The sequence below is a fragment of the Periplaneta americana genome, chromosome 2 (genome assembly GCF_040183065.1).
Source record: "Periplaneta americana isolate PAMFEO1 chromosome 2, P.americana_PAMFEO1_priV1, whole genome shotgun sequence".
Classification (NCBI taxonomy): Eukaryota; Metazoa; Arthropoda; class Insecta; order Blattodea; family Blattidae; genus Periplaneta; species Periplaneta americana.
The window spans coordinates 10,094,187-10,115,644 of record NC_091118.1 but is presented as its reverse complement, the minus strand read 5'-3'; the positions used below and the strand labels follow the sequence as shown (position 1 = coordinate 10,115,644).

Below are 21,458 nucleotides of genomic sequence, written 5' to 3'. Positions count from 1 at the left end.
TAGTATATAATAATAATATGGTTACAAGCAGTGTAGCCTTATTTACTTTCGTCTGCGTACTGCTTGGATCCACAATTAGCGTCGTTGCGCTTCAGTTTTCTGTTTTGGGAATGAATAAAAACAATATCGGTTGGTGTGTTCCTATAAGCATTACTACACTCAAGAACACAGCAATTTGCGTTACCTTTCCGCTTTTTAGGATCATCCATATTTCTAATCATTTAACCTGATATGTTAAGTATATTCATACGCTTCAAGCACAACTCTATCGCTGCTGTCCCGCAGTTAGTAACAACAGTCGCCACCAGAGGAGCTTGCACGGTGCCTATACCGCTACACCAGTAGTGGTGCGGCGATTACAGTTACTGTAAGAAGATGTAATCGCCTACAGTATTGGCAATAGTAGCGACAGTACCCATAACTACAGTATTGTCAGTAATAGCAACAGTATCCATAACTACAGTATTGGCAATAGTACCGACAGTACCCATAACTACAGTATTGTCAGTAATAGCAACAGTATCCATAACTACAGTAAAGTCAGTAGTAGTGACAGTAGCCATAACTACAGTAATGTCAGTTTTAGTGACTGTAGCCATAACTACAGTAATGTTAGTAGTAGTGACAGCACCCATGACTACAGTATTGTCAATAGTAGTGACAGTACCCATAACTGCAGTATTGCCAATAGCATTGACAGTAGCCATAACTATAGTAATGTCAGTAGTAGTGACAGTACCCATAACTGCAGTATGGTTAATAGTATTGACAGTAGCCATAACTACAGTAATGTCAGTAGTAGTGACAGCACCCATAAATACAATATTGTCAATAGTGGTGACAGTACCCATAATTACACTTTTGTCAATAGTAGTAACAGTATCCATAACTACAGTATTGTCAGAACTAGTGACAGTACCCATAACTAAAGTATTGGCAATAGTAGTGGCAGTAGCTATAACTACAGTATTGGCAATAGTAGTGAGAGTACCCGTAACTAAATTATTGTCAGTAGTAGTGACAGTAGCCATAACTGCAGTATTGTCAATAGTAGTGGCAGTATCTATAACTACAGTATTGGCAATAGTAGTGACAGTACCCGCAACTACACTATTGTCAATAGTAGTGACAGTACCCATAATTACACTATTGTCAGTAATAGTGACAGTAGCCATAACTGCAGTATTCTAAATAGTAGTGGCAGTAACTATAACTACAGTATTGGCATTAGTAGTAGCAGTACCCGTAACTACAGTATTGTCAATAGTAGTGACAGTACCCATAATTACACTATTATCAGTAGTAGTGACAGTAGCCATAACTGCAGTATTGTCAATAATAGTGGCAGTATCTATAACTACAGTATTGGCAATAGTAGTGACAGTACCCGTAACTAAAGTATTGTCAGTATTAGTGACAGTAGCCATAACTGCAGCATTGTATCTATAACTACAGTATTGGCAATAGTAGTGACAGTACCCGTAACTACAGTATTGTCAATAGTTGTGACAATACCCATAATTACACTATTGTCAGTAGTAGTGACAGTAGCCATAAGTGGAGTATTGTCAATAATAGTGGCAGTATCTATAACTGCAGTATTGGCAATAGTAGTGACAGTACCCGTAACTAAAGTATTGTCAGTAGTAGTGGCAGTAGCCATAACTGCAGTACTGTCAATAGTAGTGGCAGTATCTAAAACTGTAGTATTGGCAATAGTAGTGACAGTACCCGTAATTACAGTATTGTCAATAGTAGTGACAGTACCCATAACTACACTATTGTCAATAGTATTGACAGTAGCCATAACTACAGTAATGTCAGTAGGAGTGACAGCACCCATAACTACAGTATTGTCAATAGTAGTGGCAGTATCTATAATTACAGTATTGGTAATAGTAGTGACAGTACCCGTAATTACAGTATTGTCAATAGTAGTGACAGTACCCATAATTGCACTATTGTCAGTAGTAGTGACAGTAGCCATAACTGCAGTATTGTCAATAGTAGTGGCAGTATCTATAAGTACAATATTGGCAATAGTAGTGACAGTACCCGTAACTAAGATATTGTCAGTAGTAGTGACAGTAGCCATAAGTACAATAATGTCAGTAGTGACAGTTGGCATTACTACAGTAATGACTGTAGCCATAACTACAGTAATATCAGTAGTAGTAGTAGCAGTTCTAGTCTGAACACTCAAATTAAGTTTGCTCTCCAAGTGCAGCTGGTCGCAATCTCTGTTGTAACAGTTTGTATCAATCGTTGCTCAGTAACTGTAACCATGGCAACAGCTCACACTTACTGCTGTCTTCTGGCGCTCCGCTTGCAGTTCGTCTGCCAGCTTCTTCAGTTCCTCCCCCTTCGCTTGCAGTTCTTCTCGCAGAGCCCGCAGTGCTTCCTCGTTACTCTGTAATTAAAAACAAATCTGGTTGAGAAGAACCTCAGATGCTGATAACTTGACTAGAAACATGACTACATGATGATGATGATGATGATGATGATGATGATGATGATGATGATGATGATGATGATGATGATTATGATTATGATGGTGGTGGTGATGATTTTATGATAATGATAATAATAATAATAATAATAATAATAATAATAACAATAATAATAATAATAATAATAATAATAATAATAATAATATCAATAATATTAATATTAATAATTTCTTATTACAACTATTTTATTTTGAATTTGCAATGACTAAATGGAGCTGGTAAACTCCCTCGTAACTGTAACCGTGGCAACAGCTCACACTTACTTCTTCCAGGTGGCGCCTCATCTCCCGCTCAGCCTGCATTTCTTGTCTCAGCTTCCCCAGCTGATCCTGGTAACTCTGTAATATAAACAATTCTGGATTAGAGAAAGCTCAGCTGGTTAGGTGATAGTCTGACTTGAAGCAACAGGTTTCATGAAGGAATCAAGCTGATGGCCGGTATACAGCATCAGGAAGTGAGACAACAGCTACCAACGTATAATGTTTGGATAAAGGCTTTCAGATAAAACCCCTCATTCTGCCTATGGTTGTCCCAAACGAGTTAAGTAAATGTTATGAGCCCTTAAACAAATTGAACATCTGCAGGAAACACACTTAACTTTCAACATGAAGTATTAACAAATGGGCCACAGATCGAACACTACCAGAACGAACTGTAATTTGCATTTTCATGATAAGCCGTAAGAGAAATGGACTGTGGATCACCTATCTACCCACAATATAATTCAGAATTTCATAAGCGCTAAAATAAATGGTCCGTTGGTCATCTAGACCAGTGGCCGTCAAACTTTGTGAAGATGCAGCCCATTTTTTGGGGAGATATTTTTACAACCCTTCCCCCACCCACTACCCTGTATGTAATCTCCTTAAAAAAATAGAAATCCTTGTAAAATGGGGAAAAAAAATATTTTACGGAAAACCATTCGATAGCAGTCAACTTCTAATGTCCCGTACCTTCAAGACGAGAAATCGGGAATATGCAAATCTACTTTCCAATTTATTCGTTTTGTTTTTTAGATGTGGCTTCCTTATTGATATATCTTTCAAAAACTTTGAATTCAAGTTTGCAAGGCCAAGATGTTAACATAATAACAGCCCAAGCTAAAATTAGCAGATTTGTAAGGAAACTTCACTTCTACTTGACATCACTTCTGAAATGGAAATTTGATTAATTCTGTTGTATCAAATGATCTGTTAAGAGGTAAAGTCGTACAACCTGAATTTATAAGTGTTCGGGAATTTAAAGTTTTGCGTTTGCTTGCACTTGAAAATCGTCGTTAATTTTTTTTTTTCCCCATGTTTTCCTCATTTTCACCAAAAAAATATTTCCAAGATATTTTGGTATCGAAATTATACCACGCAAATCGTCTGTAGCTGTATATAGATTGGCAACAGGCCATGACTGTTTGGCCAAGCACCTGCATAGAATTGGAGCATATCAATCCCCTAACTGCCCATTGTGCAATTTAAACCAAGAAATGGATTCGGAACACCTCAAAATCTGTGCTTCAGTGGCTAACCATGACAATATCTTTGAAAAATATTGGAGTGCAAGAGGTCAAATGGAATTAGAAAACAACAAAAACAACAGCAGCAAGAGCAATAACAGCAGTAGCAGCAACAGGAGGAGGGGGAGCAGCAGCGGTAGCAACAACAACAACACATTTTCTTCTTTGAAAAAGCGAGCACCGCTTCTTCGATAAACAACTCAACGGAAACTTCCTAAAGTGGTAAGTTATAACTCAATTACATATACGACTGTTCCTCTCCATAACATTGCCCATAGTATTCTCATATCCAGTCTTAGATTTTTTCCCCCATTTACTTCAGATTTTAATACTTTTATCCATCTGTGCCTCCTAACCTAGCGATAGGAGGTGGGATTCGACAGTTAAACTTCCATCAAAATATTTTTTACAAACTCTTCAGTATGTGCCCTGACCACAATAAGAACTGCGGCTGACTTTTTATTCCTACCACGGGAGTCTCTCCCAGATGGTTTACCGACTTCTTCTTTATTTTAGAAGTTTCTGAACTCCAAAAAGATGTTTTGCACACATTAACGCTAATTGTTTACAACTTCACTGTGTTTGTATTGAATATGGAATCCAGATTTTGAAAGTTATATTTCGGACAACAGGCACATTTTGTGGCATTTAGTCTATTATTTTGTACTTTATTGCTATTAAAACATGTTTCTATTGTTATATTCAATGTTGTGTTTGTGTTGCTAAGTAGGAGATAAATGTATGTTAATAAGGCACCTTTTGTTTTATTTTATAATACATCCCTCACATCTTTACATGACAACCTAGAGTGTCGCGACCCATACTTTGGGAAACACTGATCTAGACCTGACTTCCCCATATGTAATCCAGATTTTCATGATTAGCTATCTCCTCATCTAATCTACTCTAAACTTGTCACAGTCCTCTGCCTTGTCACTTAACTTTCTCCTAGTCACTGTCCTTGGACTCCTGTCACTTAAGTATGATTTACATGTTGTTGCTTTTAACGCTGCTTCCTAGCTTCTTCTGTCGCACCTTGATGCTTTAACAGAATGAATATCTGGCTGGAAAATACGCTGGCTCATAAACATTTACACGGTCCTATCTCCTCTTTTATTTCTTAACTGTTTATAACAGTGGAATATCTTAATAACAATTCTCACATATGTTTATTTTGCAGTCGTATTCAATACTTTCTTTTCATCTTGAGCTCGGGGGGCAACTTTTGCTTTTTAAGGAAGTAGCATTGGAGGACCCAATTACACAGGACAAGTACAATGCATCACGTCACACATGCGTCTTATCAAATGTGGTTTGTAGACAGCTGCCTATATCACCGCTTGTGTCAGCACTGAAGGCAGATGTATTCACCAGTTGTTCAGAGATTCAATCCCTGAAGTCCTGACATCCCATTTCTTTGGAAGCCGCTAGTAAAATCAACCGGCTTATCGCTTTCACTGAGCATTAATGTTGGACACGTTCAACTTGTCATTGAGTGTGTTTTAGTCAATGGGAATTCAAAATAAGACGCTAGTGAAATAAATAAGCAGCTTCATTAGAAAATATAGCCAGCAAATTGGCTGGCGAATAAGGAAGCTTGTTCAAAGCAAATAAAAGCAGTGCCATATAAATCACACTTCAGCTAGCCCCTCACCTAACCCACTCAAACCTCCTCACTGTCCTCGGCCTCCCGTCACTTAGCTATCGCCATTTTCGTCTTTCAGATATTGCCAGTACGGTAACTGTCACTACATTGTGATGTATAATGGAGTACCCATATTTATCATTCAATTAAGTGCCAGGAATTTACTCTGGCAAATTTTCTCTTAAGTAACCACCCAATCGGCGTTGATAATAAGTAGGCCTAGTTATAATTCAAATTCTATGTATACAGGAAAGCAATAGTTGTAAGTTATGATGAACTGCTTATAAATTTTGGAAGCAACGTGTAGACTGTAATTTGTAATTATATTTCCAAATTTTATTCATCACAAATTGCAGATGAAGTTGTCAGAGTGAGAACCCGGTTCTCCGGCATGAGTATCAGAATATTTATTCGCTTTACTCTAAAATTCTAAATTACTTTCAAGACAACATACAGGAACCTTATACCTACAATCTGTGCGTTTTCAAAGATCCTGTAGCAGTAGTTGTAGCAAGTCATAGCCTACCTTCCAACAATTTACATCTCCCCTTCTATTACATCCAAGTCGCACGAGTAAAGAACAACATTCGTGCCGACTTAACATTCTTCAGAGATGTGTTGTTTGCGCTTCTTCCGTTGCTGGTGACATTCATTAAATCTGCAAACATTCTGCTACAACTGCTATGAGCAAGGACCAGCACTCTTGTTCCTTTTAGCTTTTTCCCCTCATTTTCTTCCTCATTGGTTCACAGGGAAAACTATTACAACGACGATTATGAAAATAATGATCAGAAAATGAAGATGGACTTCATCTACTCCGGTCCAAAACTATGCCTAAAGTGCATAAACGGAGTCAATAGAAAACCTATCCTAACTGTAACCATGGTAACAACTCATCACTTACCGCTTCCTGCTGGCGCCGCTTCTCTTCCAGTTCATCTCTGAGATTTGCCAGATCTTCCTCTATACACTGCAATCAATACGAACTGATTCAGAGGAAGCGGAGTTACATTGCCTGGATGCGTCAGTAGTAAATGGAAACCAGGGAACAATGATGACTACGATACAGATATTGATGATAATATTGGTAATAATGATGATATAAGTTAGTACCCTATATTTCAAACAAGAGCACCTCTATCATATATTACTATGCAATAGAACTAAGATTGTACTTAACTATGTAATTTAATTACTAACTGGATCTCAAGGAATAGCTCTGGAAACAGGTCATCACTTACTATTTTGCATTGCAGCCTGTACTCGTACTCTATCAAGTCATTTTCCAGTCTTTCCATCTTTCTTTCTTTAAACTGTAACAAGAAAATTATTTCAGCGGAAGCTCAGTGTGGTGATAGTTTGAGTAGAAACACAAGATTTCATGAAGGCAAAGTGACAACTATCATAATTATGATGATTATGCAATGTTAAAAGCACCAAAACTATAACCACAAGTACACATTGAACGAAAAGAGCTCAGGAATGCCTCTGATAAGTGTAACCATGGTAACAGCTGATCACTTACTGCTTCCTCCTGGAGCCATAACCTTTTGTCCTCCTCGTGTTCCAGTCTGAGCTGCTTCATTTTTTCGTTCTGTAAGTGTAACAAAGACAGGTTCAGACTGGCTTTCAGTGAGCTAGATTCCAGTTTGACAGAAAGAAGTTTCCAATAATAAACTAGGGCAGAATAACACAATAAAAACCGCAAGTAAACCTATTATAAAAATGCGTATATAAATGTACCAGTAGAGATAAACATAGACTAGTGATGACAGCTGTAGAAACAGTAGCGACATATACAGTAAATTCACTAGTAGTGATAACTGCAGTCATGTTGATAGCAATAACAGTAGCAAAAACTACAGTAACATCAGCAGTAGTAAGGAACTTAATATCAGCGATAATTACAGTAATATCGGTAGCTATAACTGCAGTAACTTCAGTAGGAATAACACTAGCGATAACTACAGCAATTTGAGTAGCAGTAATAGTAGCGATAACTACAGTAACATCAGCAGTAGTAAGGAACTTAATATCAGCGATAATTACAGTAATATCAGTAGCTATAACTGCAGTAACTTCAGTAGGAATAACACTAGCGATAACTACAGCAATATGAGTAGCAGTAATATTAGCGATAACTACAGTAACGTCAGCAGTAGTAAGGAACTTAATATCAGCGATAATTACACTAATATCAGTTTCTATAAGTGCAGTAACGTCAGTAGGAATAACACTAGCGATAACTACAGCAATATGAGTAGCAGTAACAGTAGCGATAACTACAGTAACATCAGCAGTAGTAAGGAACTTAATATCAGCAATATTTACAGTAACATCAGTAGCTATAACTGCAGTAACTTCAGTAGTATCAGTAGTAGTAATATAACGGATAACTACAGTGATGTCAGTAGTAGTAACAGTAGCGATAAGTGCAGTAATGTCAGTAGGAAGATAGGAAAGAGTGGAAAATGCTGTTTGCACTGAAAGACCTGCTCTTGGCCACAACACTGTGAATGAATGAATTATCAACAAGCATAATAAAATAATTATGTCAGCATTTTTACATACGTAATGAATGGGATGCGTACTCCTTGAGACAACCCCGCATACTCCTGGGCATAGGTGTACTGTAGATTGTATACCAAGGCTCTACCTAAAGGTGAAGCTAGCCGATTGCAGGGATCTTGCTTCGTGTGTTATATCTAAGTAGGTGAACAATGACTTTCTACTATATCGACGGAGCAGTGTAGCAGTGGTAGTAACAGTGACAGTAATAGTGATAGTAGCAGTGGTAGTAGTATTATAAACATAGTTATTTGTAGCAGTAGTAGTAGTAGTAGTAGTAGTAGTAGTAGTAGTAGTAGTAGTAGTAGTAGTAGTAGTAGTAGTAGTAATAGTAGTAGTAGTAGTGTGAACACTGAAATTACGTTTGTTCTCCAGCTACAGCAGGTCGCAATCTAAGTTGTGACAGTTTGTGTTTTTCCGTTACTGAAAATCATCTAGTAAGTTAACCGTAACCATGGCAACAGCTGACACTTACAGCATCCCTCTGGCGCTCTGCAAGCAGTTCCTCTGCCATATTCTTCAATTCCTTGTCCTTTGCTTCAACTTCTATTCTCAGTAATCCAAGTTCTTCCTCTTTTCTCTATAATTAAGAACAAATCTGGTTCAGAGGGAACTCAGGTGGATGTGTGATAACTTGACTAGAAACATGACTACCATGATGATGATGATGATGATGATGATGGTTATTATTATTATTATTATTATTATTATTATTATTACTTGATATGGGGCTATACTGAACAGAGAAATAGCGTATAGAGTGACTGAATAAAGCTGGTAAACTCCCACGTAACTGTAACCAAGGTAACACCTCATTACTTACTTCTTCCAGCTGGCGCCTCATCTCCCGCTCAGCTTCCAGTTCTTTTCTCAGCTTCACCAGCTGATCCTGGTAACTCTGTAATATAAACAATGCTGGGTTACAGAAAGCTCAGCTAGTTAGGTGACGTTGACTTGAAACAGCGGGTTTCATGAAGCAAAGAAACTGATTGCCCTGTATATGGAACAACATCCGGCATACAGACAACAGCTACAAACGTTAAATGTTTAGATGCAGGCTTCCAAATGAGACATCTTATTCTGCCTATTCTAAGATGTTAAACGAAAGCTATGATTAGTTCTAAAATAAACCGACCATCTCCCGGAACATCTGGATTTTCATAATGAACTCATAAGAAATGGGTCATAGATCAATTACCATAGTCTACCAATATATAATCCGAATTTTGATGTTTGGGCTGTGGACCATATACCCTCCCAGAACGTAATTCCGATTTGCATGGTAAATTCTAAAATAAATATGCCATGAGTCACATAAAATAAAGGTTCCCAAACTTTTCGGAGGCGGAAACCAAGACTTTTGTTTGTGACTCCCTATTACTGTACCAGTAGGCCTACTTAACCCCAGTCGAAAAGTAAATCCAATAAATGACAATTTTACTCAAAACCAGAGGATATCACCCAACTTGCAATCTACCGGTACCTTCAAGATGAGAAATCGGAATATGCAAACCTATTTACCAATTTCCTTCGGCTTCTTATACTGGCCTACCTTGCTGATTGGTCTGCATCTTTCAAACACCCAAACACATTAAATATTAGTAGTTTGTAAGGTCAATATGTACACTAAACGTAATAACAGCCACGTCAAAAGACTTTTCTTTAAGTGCCTCCAACACATTGCAGATTTCTCATTCTTACGTAGAGTTTAAGGTAACGTCTTGCGGTATTAAATCTACAAAAATAAATAAATCATTATTAATATTATATTATTAATTGTATTATTATTATTATTATTATTATTATTATTATTATTATTATTATTATTATTATTATTATTATTATTATCTCACATTTACACTCAGCATGTCAAAAATTTTCAGAAGTGTGTGGGGATAATTGACGAATTTATTCTGGCAAATTCTTCGCTACGTAACGGCAAAATCGGCGTTCATATAAGTAGTTATACTTCAGTTTCTATGTATACAGGAAATGAATAATTTTGTACGTCATGATAAACTGCTCATTAATTTTGGAAGCAACGGATAGACTGTATTTTCTAATTTTATTTCCAAATTTTGTTCATTACAAATTCCACATGCACTTGTCATTGTGTGAACCCGGTTCTCGAGTGTGGACAGCAGAATATTTATCCACTTGCCTGCAAGATTCTGAATTCTTTGAAGGCTCAAGAGATTGTAACTTTATACTTACACCTTGTTCGTTTCCAAAGTTCCTGTAGCAGTAATTGTATTAAGTCATAGCTTGTATCAATTTACTTCTCTCCTTCTATTACAACCAAGCCGCACGAATGAAGAACAAAATTCCTGCCGACTTATCATTCTTCAGAGATGTGTTGTTCGCGCTTCTTCCATTGCTGGTGAAATTCATTAAATCTCCAAACATTCTGCTACAACTGCCATAAGCTAGGACTGCATTCTTGTTTCTTTTAGGTTTTTCCTCTCATTTTCTTCCTCATTGATTCACAGAGAAAACGACTACAACGACGATGATGAAAATAATTATCGGAAAATGAACTTGGACTTCATCTACTTCGCACGAAAAGCTGTGTTCAGTGAGTGAAAGAAATCAACAGAAACCCTCTCCTAACTCTAACCATGGTAACAGCTCATCACTTACCGCTTCCTGCTGGCGTCGCTTCTCTTCCAGTTCATCTCTGAGATTTGCCAAATCTTCCTCTATACACTGTAATCAAGACGAACTGATTCAGAGGAAGCGAAGGTACATTTTCTAGAAGCATAAGTTAATGTTATAAGAAGAAACCAGGGGAGAACGATGACTACGGTGGTGATGGTGATATTGGTAATAATGATGATACAATAACCTATACAGTATTTCAAGTAAGCGCGCCTCTGTCACACATTACTATGCAATAAAACTAATTGTACTTAAATATGTAACTTAATTACTGACTGGATCTCAAGGAATGTAACCATGGCAACAGTTCATCACTTACTATTTTGCATTGCAGCCGGTACTCGTACTCTATCAAATCATTTTCCAGCCTTTCCAGCTTTCTTTCTTTAAACTGCAACAAAAACAAACTGCTTCAGAGGAAGTTCATTGTGGTGTGATAGTTTGAGTAGAAGCACAAGATTTCATGAAGGCAAAGTGACAACTATCATAATGTTGATGCTGATAATTATGCAGTGTTAAAAGCACCAACACCAAATCCACATCTACTCATTGAATGAATAGAGCTCAGGAATGCCTCTGATAAGTGTAACCATGGCAACAGCTCATCACTTACTTCTTCCTCCTGTAGCAATAACTTTTTCTCCTCCTCGTGTTCCTGTGTCAGCTGCTGGACTTTTTGGTCCTGTAACTGTAACAAAGGCGGGTTCAGACTAGCTGTCACTCAGCTAGGTTTCAGTTTGACAGAAAGAAGTGTTTGATTATAAACTAATACGGAATAACACACACAAAAAATAACTGAAAGAAAACTACTATAAAATGAGTGTGACCTGTATGAAAAATGTATCGTGGGTGGACTTTGAACTTTTGAAAGTATAGCTGAAACATCGATACCTTCCCATACCACATGCATACGGGAAAAAAGTACTTATATCTTTGAAAATAAACTCAACATTTTAACAAGCCACTCTGTAAAAGAACAAAGACACGATGTGAGCTTTGCCAAAGTTATATAGGTCTACTTATTAGGTAACAGTTCCGTATAGTACACAACGCTGCATACAGAATAATTACCAAAGCAACATCTTTAGCACGACTCATGGCTTGTGGGCCATCCAAAACAATGACCTTCATCCCTTTTGAGTGCGAGTCCTTATATGATGGCCTACTATTATAAATAAGAAGCAGTTAACGGGTATATCAGTCATAACAATCTCATAAAATAACATAAAAATCTACGAAGTTTTTAAAATATAATTCCTTGGTCCAGAATGCATCGGAATTTGGTGCAAAATTAATTATTTTAATACGTTTCTTAGTTCCAATTGTATTTAAATAATTAGAACGCGATAATTTTTGCCCAAGGAGCAAGAATAAATCTTTTAAAATGTTTTTAAATGCTATTGTATTTAGATAATTGAAATGGGATGATTTGGTCCAGGGAGCATCCGTTTTCAGTGCAAGAATAATTCGTCTAATGTATTCCTAAATTAATCTTGAATACATTATTTTATAAATCACTCAAAGCCAATTTAAAATATAGCGTGGATTGTGCATGAAGATAATTTTTTGTAGTAATCCCATTGCCATCTATGTTTACGTTAATCAGACCAGTGAAAATTATTATGATATATAAATATTATTTAAAAAAAATACAGGAAACGAATAAACTCATATAAGTAATAAAAAAATATGTAGACCACATTTATGGAATAATTGATAATTAATAATATTAATCGCATGTACTTTATATTAGTGAATTTATTTCATCTCTCACGTTCATTCGAACACGAAATAACGCAAATCGAATCAGGCGTCAATTCCGTATGTGATGTGGGAGGATTTCGAAGATTCAATGGCTACAGATATGGTCTTGCCTTCTCTTCAGCTTTCAAGTCACTCACTCTCTGAATGGAATATAGTCTGCGTAAAAAATATGTCAAAAGAAACCTTAACCACTGCTCAAAAAATAATCGTGATTAATTTTCGTTCCTCTAACTGTAACTATTGTACCTACAGATAACTGACGATCCCTTACCTTTTCTAATTCTTTGTACACTTTTATGAGTTCTTCCTGTTTGTTTAGCAGTTCCTTCTCCTTCCTGTTCACAACTCCCATCCCCTCAGATTCCTTGTTCTTCTCCGCTCCTTTGTCCTCCTTCCCTGTTTCCAAGTCGATTGAGGATATCTCGTCCTGCACCTCATTGACGTTCTTCACCTCCTCAACGAGTGGCAGGACTTCCTCCTCCAGGGTCTTGACTAGATCCTTCAGCTCAGGAATTGCTACAGTGTTTGCCATCCTGCAGAGCTCAAAACGAAAAATACGACTCCATTAATTATCCTTAAATATAATTTGTATTCACTTGTGACCTTGCAGTGAAACGTAACCCTAGTTCATATTCGCTTCAGGCTGCAATGAATGTGCAGAGAATGAGTTGGATTGTGGCTGTGAATGACGCAGCTTCCTGGCAAGAGCTTCCCTTTGCTTCAGCTGTGCACAACTTGTTCTCAGGCTGTGACAGATGTTATTGTACTCATCTGCATGCCTAGATACTTCAGCCTGTTAGCTTCAGGATATCATGGTGACATGGTTAGGTTATATTCCTTCCCATGCCTATGTGGATAGCCACAAACAGATCTAAATTCTTATTTTGTAGGCGTAGGCTTATATTTAATGATGTTTATTGACTACCTTAGAAATACTGAACAATTTTTCTTACGTTCGGAGCAGAGATGGCCTACTGTTACCTCACAAACATAACATTGCCCTACAACACGTTTTAATGATGGCATTGACAACTTATCCTGAAATAAATATGCTAGATGACTAAAAAAACTATTCTGTTAAGTTATGCTTTCCTGCCGACCAATTTAAGACGTTTTTTTAAAAATTGAATAAAATACGAAATGCATTATTGCATATCGACTTTAAATAATGTTTATGTTAGAAAATAGGGTGAACAACTTCTGATCAGAGAAATACGGGAGACTTGATCACGATCAATTTAGAGAAATTTTTTGCGGTGTGAAGTCAGGATTCGTTAATGGAATAATTTATATTAAATAACATGAAACTATATATTTATTTATGACCTTTGATTAAGGTTCTGGCTGATATGTAGGCCTATTATCAGGCAGTACATCTCACTTGGCGATATGTGTCAGAGGAAGAACAATTGTTTGTATGCATCTGAAGTCTGATTAGTGTAATATGTAGCTAATCGGCGATGTATGCAATGGAGGGGGGAAAGGAACTGATCATCCTAACCAATTATCTCCTGGCTTAGTTGACACATGGGTGATGCCTTATGGTGCCAACTTGTCTATTTAATTATTATATGCTACAAATATGACTTAGGCCTCACGATTGAGTTCAACGATATTTAAAATATGCCCGTTCCTTAGCTTCAACTAATTTGTATTTGTCAACAGGATGCAGCAAAACATTTAATTTCATATCTTACTATGCAAACTGAAAAAAGAATTCTTTACCGACAGAGGACTACTTGCATGCAGTTACACTAAATAGGCCTAGTACACGCAGTGGTTGCCAAAGTGGGGGTCGCGTAAAGAGCTGAGGGGGTCGCGAAGTGATTTACAAAATGAAACAAAAAACGTCTTACTAACATACATTTAGAAACATAAACATAAAAGACGCTGAACATAAAAATAAGAATAAAAGTGTTTCAGTAATTATGAAGTAAAAAAATAATTAATGTTATAAATGTAGGCCTATCTGCACTTGAGAAAATATCTTCTCATATCTGAACTCTATATTCATAACCATTTTCAATTTCTTACTTTTGCTTTCATGGCAATCATAGACTAGGAACTTACTTGTGTAAGTACGAACTTACAAATGCTATAAAAATTAAGAACTTCTTTTGAGAACTCGAGATATTCCTGCATTCTTTTGATACAAAATTAGTCTATGCTTTATGAAAAAAAGTAAAAAAAAAAAATGATTCAACATATGGGTACATATTTCATTAAGCCTTTTTTTTTTTAAGAATCACAACCAGTTAAACACAGCTGTCTAAAAACGGACCCAGTTTCCATTTCTGACTGTTATAATTGGGATTGGTGTGGGACTGTTTAAAATTGTGTAAATTTTATCGCATATCAGCAAAAACTAACTCAGTATTTGTCATATCATTCAGAAGCATGTAAATAAACTTTCCACGAGTTCTTTAACCACTTCCCTGATTAACCCGAGTTAACTCGGGTTGCTAACTTGTGTAAAAATTTATTAACCCGAGTTAACTCGTTTGAGTCCCATTTTCGCTGCTAAGGTTTATATCCCGAATATATACGTTTCCATTCTTCCATTAACCTTTTCCTCACTAGATGGCTACAGAAGTTAGTGATATTGCTATATCTGGTGGTGTTTTTTGTACTTCTTCCTTGCGAGTGGAATTCTATGCTCATATAGCATTCACACACAGTAGTGAGTAGATGCTAGTTAGTTTTGGCGGTTTCTGTTTGTGTTTCGTGTTTTTTGTGCTGTTTTGTGTAAAGATGGATCAAGTTAGTGATTCCGGAACTTTTGATCAGGAATATATTCCTGTAGAAGATTAGGAAATGAAACATCGGTATCAGAAGACGAAGTTATAGACCAACAAACAAATTCAGATCAATTGATGTCGCGTCTTTTCGACAGTGGTTTGAATAGAAGACATCTGGCACCATTTCTTCTGCACCTCCGAGGTCCCCATTCCCTGCAATTTTAACATTGTTTTTGAAAACGATAATTCTCAGTTTTTAAAACTATTCTTTAATAATGACCTCATCAACATTATATTCGAGGAGACGATTCGGCATGCTAATAAGTGTTCACAAAATGCTGAAAATAATTCGTGGAGGCCTACTACAGACTCTGAAATACGTGTACTTTTGGGCATAGTGATACTGCAGAACATTATTCACAAACCTGAAGAACAGATGTACTGGTACAAATATTCAGTGACTGCTACACCATTCTTCCCAAAACGCTCTCATATAGGAGAGCAGATACTACTGTCCGGAATGCAATGTGCCACTGTGCGTAATACCCTGCTTTCGAGTCTATCACACGACAAGCAACATTTAACGCCTTGATAACAGCACTGGTATTGTACCTCATAAATTAATCCATAAAAAAACATAAGTTAGTAAATAGTTCAGGAGAAAATCAAAGTGGGACAACTACCAGAGCTGGAATCAAGGTGCACAAGATACCTCGGGATAATAATTCAGGTATAAATGCATGTCTATTTTATAGTGATTTTTAGGTATGTAAGAAAATTAGTGACGTACAGTGATTCTGCATTATTAAATGACCTATTTACGAAAATAAAAAATATGACAGTTTTTTTTTCACAAAACCGGTAAAATATATAGTATTTTACTAAGTATATTTAATCAAATTTATTTTTGTCAAGTGATAACCAGAAATCAAGATTCCTTATTAATCCGTCGATTTTCTCTTTAGCTATTATTATTTTAACATCTTGGTCTTGCAAACAAATATTCAAAGTGCTCAAGTGTTCAAAAACATATCAGCAAGAAGCCAAAGAGAATTGGAGAATACATTTGAAAATTCCGAATTATTATTTTGCGGTTACCGGTACATTGGAAGTTGGGTGGTGTGCTTTGGTTTTGAGTAAACTGATGGTTGTTTTCGATTTTATAGGGATTTGCAAATCTGAATTGAGTATATGTACGGTAATGGGTGGTCGCAATCATTTGTGTTACTCAAAAATGGTCCTCGTCACGAAAACGTTTGCGAACCACTTCATTACAAGATAACAGAATTGAGTTTGTGTTCAAATGTAACTACTGTATAAACCGAAAACACTGAAGGGGCGGCCAGAGAGAGAATGACTTGGGCCTCCTGTGCTATGATCTGTGGCTCGCAGTCTGAAGTCAAACAATACGACAGTATTCAATTTTCATGACATGAAATTTTCTATTCAATTGTTTCATATGAGCTTCATTTTCGTATGACTTAGGGACAAATATTTAACAAAAAAAAACTAGATGCTTGCTAGACAGTTACACAAAATATGCCATATTTCAGACTATCAACATTTCTTTAATATTTATGGCCAAGCGTCACTCTAAATATGCTAGATTTAAACTTGAAATGGCTAAGTTGGCTTAATCGATCTCCAGCAGCCCAGCCTCTGACACATTTCCCTGTACACAGAGGTGGTGGAGGGGGTTCCTTCTCTGCACACCGGGTTCGACTCCGAGGCAGGCCGGCTATTAATACGCAACAGACGGCTAATACAGTGAGCCGCTTAGCATCTAACTTCCGTGACGTCATTGTTTATCTGCTCGAATGGCGGGAGTGTAGAGTATCTGGAGGAATAAATGTATGAATATGTGGAAGGTTTAGTCCACAGCTCAGTGTTTCCATGGTAACTGAGATTAAAAGGAAAATACTTGCATTCTGGGAACTGAAACATTTTGTTTCCGAAGCATTCTGCTTAAAAACTGAGAGTGGCTTTGTGACTTAGTGCTTATACTTTCGGAGCTGAACTATGCTATGATTCAAGATCGAGAATGGCTTTAATTTTCGTTTTAAGTTCCATTGCAGATGCGATCCATGCCAATAGGCATGTTTTACGTTCATTGAAATTCGGACACAAAATTGAGAATCTTTAACGTGAAAAGAAGATCCAAAAATCTAATTCGCGACTTTGACAGTTATGTAATCTGCATTCAAGATTTCATTGCAATTTCTAGTAAAGCGACAGCAGTTTTGTGGCTAATCACTTAGCTAATTTAGTGCATATGGTTTCAATATTTTTTGGTCCAACTATGAAATGTGCTTAATTTTAAATTCAGAACATCTATCAATATAGAACCTGGTTATAGTTGCAATTCAACAATGTTTAAGACTTTACTGGCTCAGGTAGCAAAAAAGATTGGCCACTCCTATTTATCTATCCAACTGCACTGCGATTATGACGTGTTGCTTCATCTTCCGGCTCTCAGACATCTTCCTACACAAAACAATTTTACAAATTATTTCCTTCCTAAGTTCAGCGACCTCAAAGCAATCAAGAAACACGACCGACAACTGAATGCTGGACACGTTATTCTTCTGCTTCAATAACGCATTTCTCAACTCAAAACTATAACAACCGCACATACCAAATTAACGTAAGTTAGGTACAGCCAACGAAAGACAGTGCAGGTTTGCCAACACTGGCAATATGAATAATGTATCATAATGTGTGGTATCATATAGACCTATAGCCTTCATGTTGACATGGAAATCCTGAATTATGGGAGTGCAGAGTTCCTTACCAGTAGCCAGTACCACCGACGAAATGGGAGAAGCAGGAATTCCAGCCCGTCCTTCTTTATCAGTTCCACACTGTTGTTAGCCTATATCATTATGAAGAAGAAGAAGAAGAAGAAGAAGAAGAAGAAGCTGTTGTTACACATCCAGAACTTACCTTGTGAATTGAAAATGAAGTTATGTTAACACTGAGCGAAACGAAGAACGGTGCTACCAACAGTGACGAAGTTCTGGTCAATTCCGAAATAATCGTCCACAGACTTTGTACACGGAGAGAAAAGTGAAGAAGTTCGAACCAAAAACCACTTGGTTGAAAACGAGAATGAGTAGTGATGCAGCCCTGCTTCTGAGGAGTTATATAGTGCCTTATCTACCGGTTAACAAACAGCCAGATAGTGGATCATAGGAGTGGTGCTTCAGAACAGCATATAAGAGAAAGGGTTATGAATAAATAAAGTTGCAATGTAGGCCTAAGGGAAAGATAACGGAATGACTTTCATTTTAAAATAAATATTAATCAGATATCAGTAGAGATAAATCACGTGACTGGTACCACAAGTCAACAGCTTGTTATCGTGTCCAGAAGTTGCACAACAATCCACTCACCGTGTGATACAGGTTCCTTAATTACTGCATGAAATCTCATTTCTATGAACACATTTTCCTTCTCTTCTATTAAGTCAGAGCCTTCTTTAGTTACAAGCCGGGGCCATACGTCGGCAACACTGTAATTATCTGTCACCCGGAGGCTGACCGTACAGTACACGTGTTTGTGCTAATGCCGATTTCCAATGTAAATTAATGTTACAATATAAGTGTGTGTCGATGGAATTATGTTTGCGGTCGTACCAAACGTTAATTGTTGATGTATTATAAACTAAATGCGTGTTGGTGATAAAAAAAAACAAGACAATAAATGAAAATAAAATGGTTGCAGTCTTTGGGAATTTTTACGGTTATGGATGACAAAGTAATTGACTATTCTATTAAATATTGTATAACCACATTTTTATATTCTTATTTGTGATTTGTGTGTATCAGAATTCTAGTCAAATTGTTGGGTCTCGCCTGCTATATCAATAAAGTTACGCCGTTGGTTTTCAAAGCCATTGTAAACAGCTGTTTTGTGATCCCATAAATGTTGCAGTTTTGTTGAAGATTCGGAATGCCTGCTATACGTCAGAACTATCTATAATTTGTACATGCATATAATCACTTTGTTGGTTTGGTCAATGTTACTTATGTCCCGCCCACTATAGAGACATAGGCCAATTTTACACATATTTAGTGTAACTTGCTGCTTCTTTGACAGGTTAGGTTTGGTTAGTTTAGGTTTTTGTTATAGCCTACCTTGCATATACGATTATAGCGCAACATTGGCAGTGATAAAAGTGAAATAATCGTTCAGTGGGCGTTGGATACTCTACATTCACCCACTTGGTATTTACAGGATTTAAAGTCCACTGAGTTTACGCTAATTGATACATACATGTACTTAATAGATAATGTTGCGTTTTGTTACGTATTATGTTGAAGGGATGTGTTTTCATTTTTTCATAGATTGTTTTACTTGGCTTAACTGTATTTACATCCTCATACTTTTATTATAATAGGAATGTCAATAGTTTCTTCTGTTTACATTTTATTTTAGGCCTGTTTGCATAATTCACATTCTTAGCTTGTTTTCTGTAGTTATATTTATTTAAAATTATATTTTAAAAAGTTTATAACAAATAATTTAGGATAACAGTATTGTTATGGTGACTGGCCAGGTTCAAACTAAAACTGGCTTCCTGGACATCTGAAATATTTATAGAAAAGCACGACATAATCACATGAAATTAAAATGCATATGATATCCTACACCTTTCATGTCAGAGGTGAAACAACATTAAGCGGCAAAACATTGTCAATTTACTAGCCACATAATGGTTAATTGATTGGAATAGGGTATTCCGAAAGTATGTCATTATTTTATTTATTTTTGGTACAAGTAACATTTCTTTAAGCATTTATTTATTTTCCCTTGTACCTTCAATAAAAAAACAAGTATGTTTTTATTTTTTTAATTATAAGTGTAGTTGCTACGACACATAGGCACACAGCACTTTCTAGGCATCTGAAATATTTGTAGAAAAACACGATAGATAATCGCAGAAGATAATATTAAAATATATCCTAAACCTTTCACAGATGAAACACCATTAAGTCGCAAAACATTGTCAATTTGCTAGCCACAAATTTGTTAACTGAATGGAACTTAAGAATACTGCGTAGGAACTTACGTCTTTATTGCATTATTGATTTTATTATTTTCGATGCAAGGAATATCTTTTTTATTTATTTATTTACCTTCGTACTAAAATAAAAACATGTTTTTTTGTAATTATTTTAAGTGGCAGCCTTTGTATGTAAGTAGCCTACTTACGCCGTATTCTGAAGTATAGTTAATTGATTGCAATAAAACACTATTTTCGAATCCGTAATAATTTACATCACTACTCTGAATCTTGATCTTACCTTTGTGCATGAAGTAATGTTGAAAAAATACGCGTTACGTATAACGAAAGCAATGAGCAAACACAATATCACTCTAAAATCTCCCGCCTCCACTCTGCGTTGCCAAACCTACCCATGCCCCGGCTTGTAACTAAAGAAGGCTCTGATTAAGTACATTAAAACTCAAAGAACGAATGGCTGGGAATTAGGTTTATTGCAGATATGGAATGGTCAAAACCCACAACCGTAAATCATAGATACATATTCAAATCAGAGATATAACATTCCTTTCCTGTCTGGTGATTGATAAAAGTTCCCATAACTGATCTACATGCCTTTTTAAATTTTTTCTTATAATTAATTTAACTTCATAGAGATAGATCACATACATTTAGAAATCACTGCAGCTACACATGTAGGACTTCGGCAGAACGTTTTTGAGTAAGCAGAGTCTTAGACGATAAAAGATCACATGACGACAGAATTATTATTATTATTATTATTATTATTATTATTACTCTTATTACTCTTATTATTATTATTACTATTATTGTTATTATTATTACTATTATTATTATCATTACTGTTATTATTATTACTATTATTATTACTATTATTATTATTATTATTACTATCACTATAATTACTATTATTGTTATTATTATCATTATCGTTATTATTGCTACTATTACTATTATTATTATGATTATTATTACTACTACTATTACTATTATTATTATCATTATTATTGTTGTTGTTACTTTTATTATTGTTATTACTGTA

At 36.1% G+C, this 21,458-nt stretch overlaps 1 protein-coding gene across 1 annotated transcript in view; it reads right to left on the bottom strand.

Moving 5' to 3' along the window:
- Positions 1 to 18,530, bottom strand: part of LOC138712829 (golgin subfamily A member 6-like protein 24) — a 29,281-nt gene extending 10,751 nt beyond the window's left edge. The window contains exons 1-12 of the mRNA XM_069844629.1: positions 18,334 to 18,530; positions 12,924 to 13,193; positions 11,502 to 11,576; positions 11,208 to 11,279; positions 10,871 to 10,936; positions 9,054 to 9,128; positions 8,706 to 8,810; positions 7,188 to 7,256; positions 6,904 to 6,975; positions 6,567 to 6,632; positions 2,774 to 2,848; positions 2,306 to 2,410 (exon numbers count right to left, since the gene is read on the bottom strand). Coding sequence (XP_069700730.1) covers positions 2,306 to 2,410; positions 2,774 to 2,848; positions 6,567 to 6,632; positions 6,904 to 6,975; positions 7,188 to 7,256; positions 8,706 to 8,810; positions 9,054 to 9,128; positions 10,871 to 10,936; positions 11,208 to 11,279; positions 11,502 to 11,576; positions 12,924 to 13,184 — 1,041 coding nt within the window. The 5' untranslated portion in view covers positions 13,185 to 13,193; positions 18,334 to 18,530. The remainder of the gene's footprint in view (positions 1 to 2,305; positions 2,411 to 2,773; positions 2,849 to 6,566; positions 6,633 to 6,903; positions 6,976 to 7,187; positions 7,257 to 8,705; positions 8,811 to 9,053; positions 9,129 to 10,870; positions 10,937 to 11,207; positions 11,280 to 11,501; positions 11,577 to 12,923; positions 13,194 to 18,333) is intronic.
- Positions 18,531 to 21,458: the final 2,928 nt, after the last annotated feature.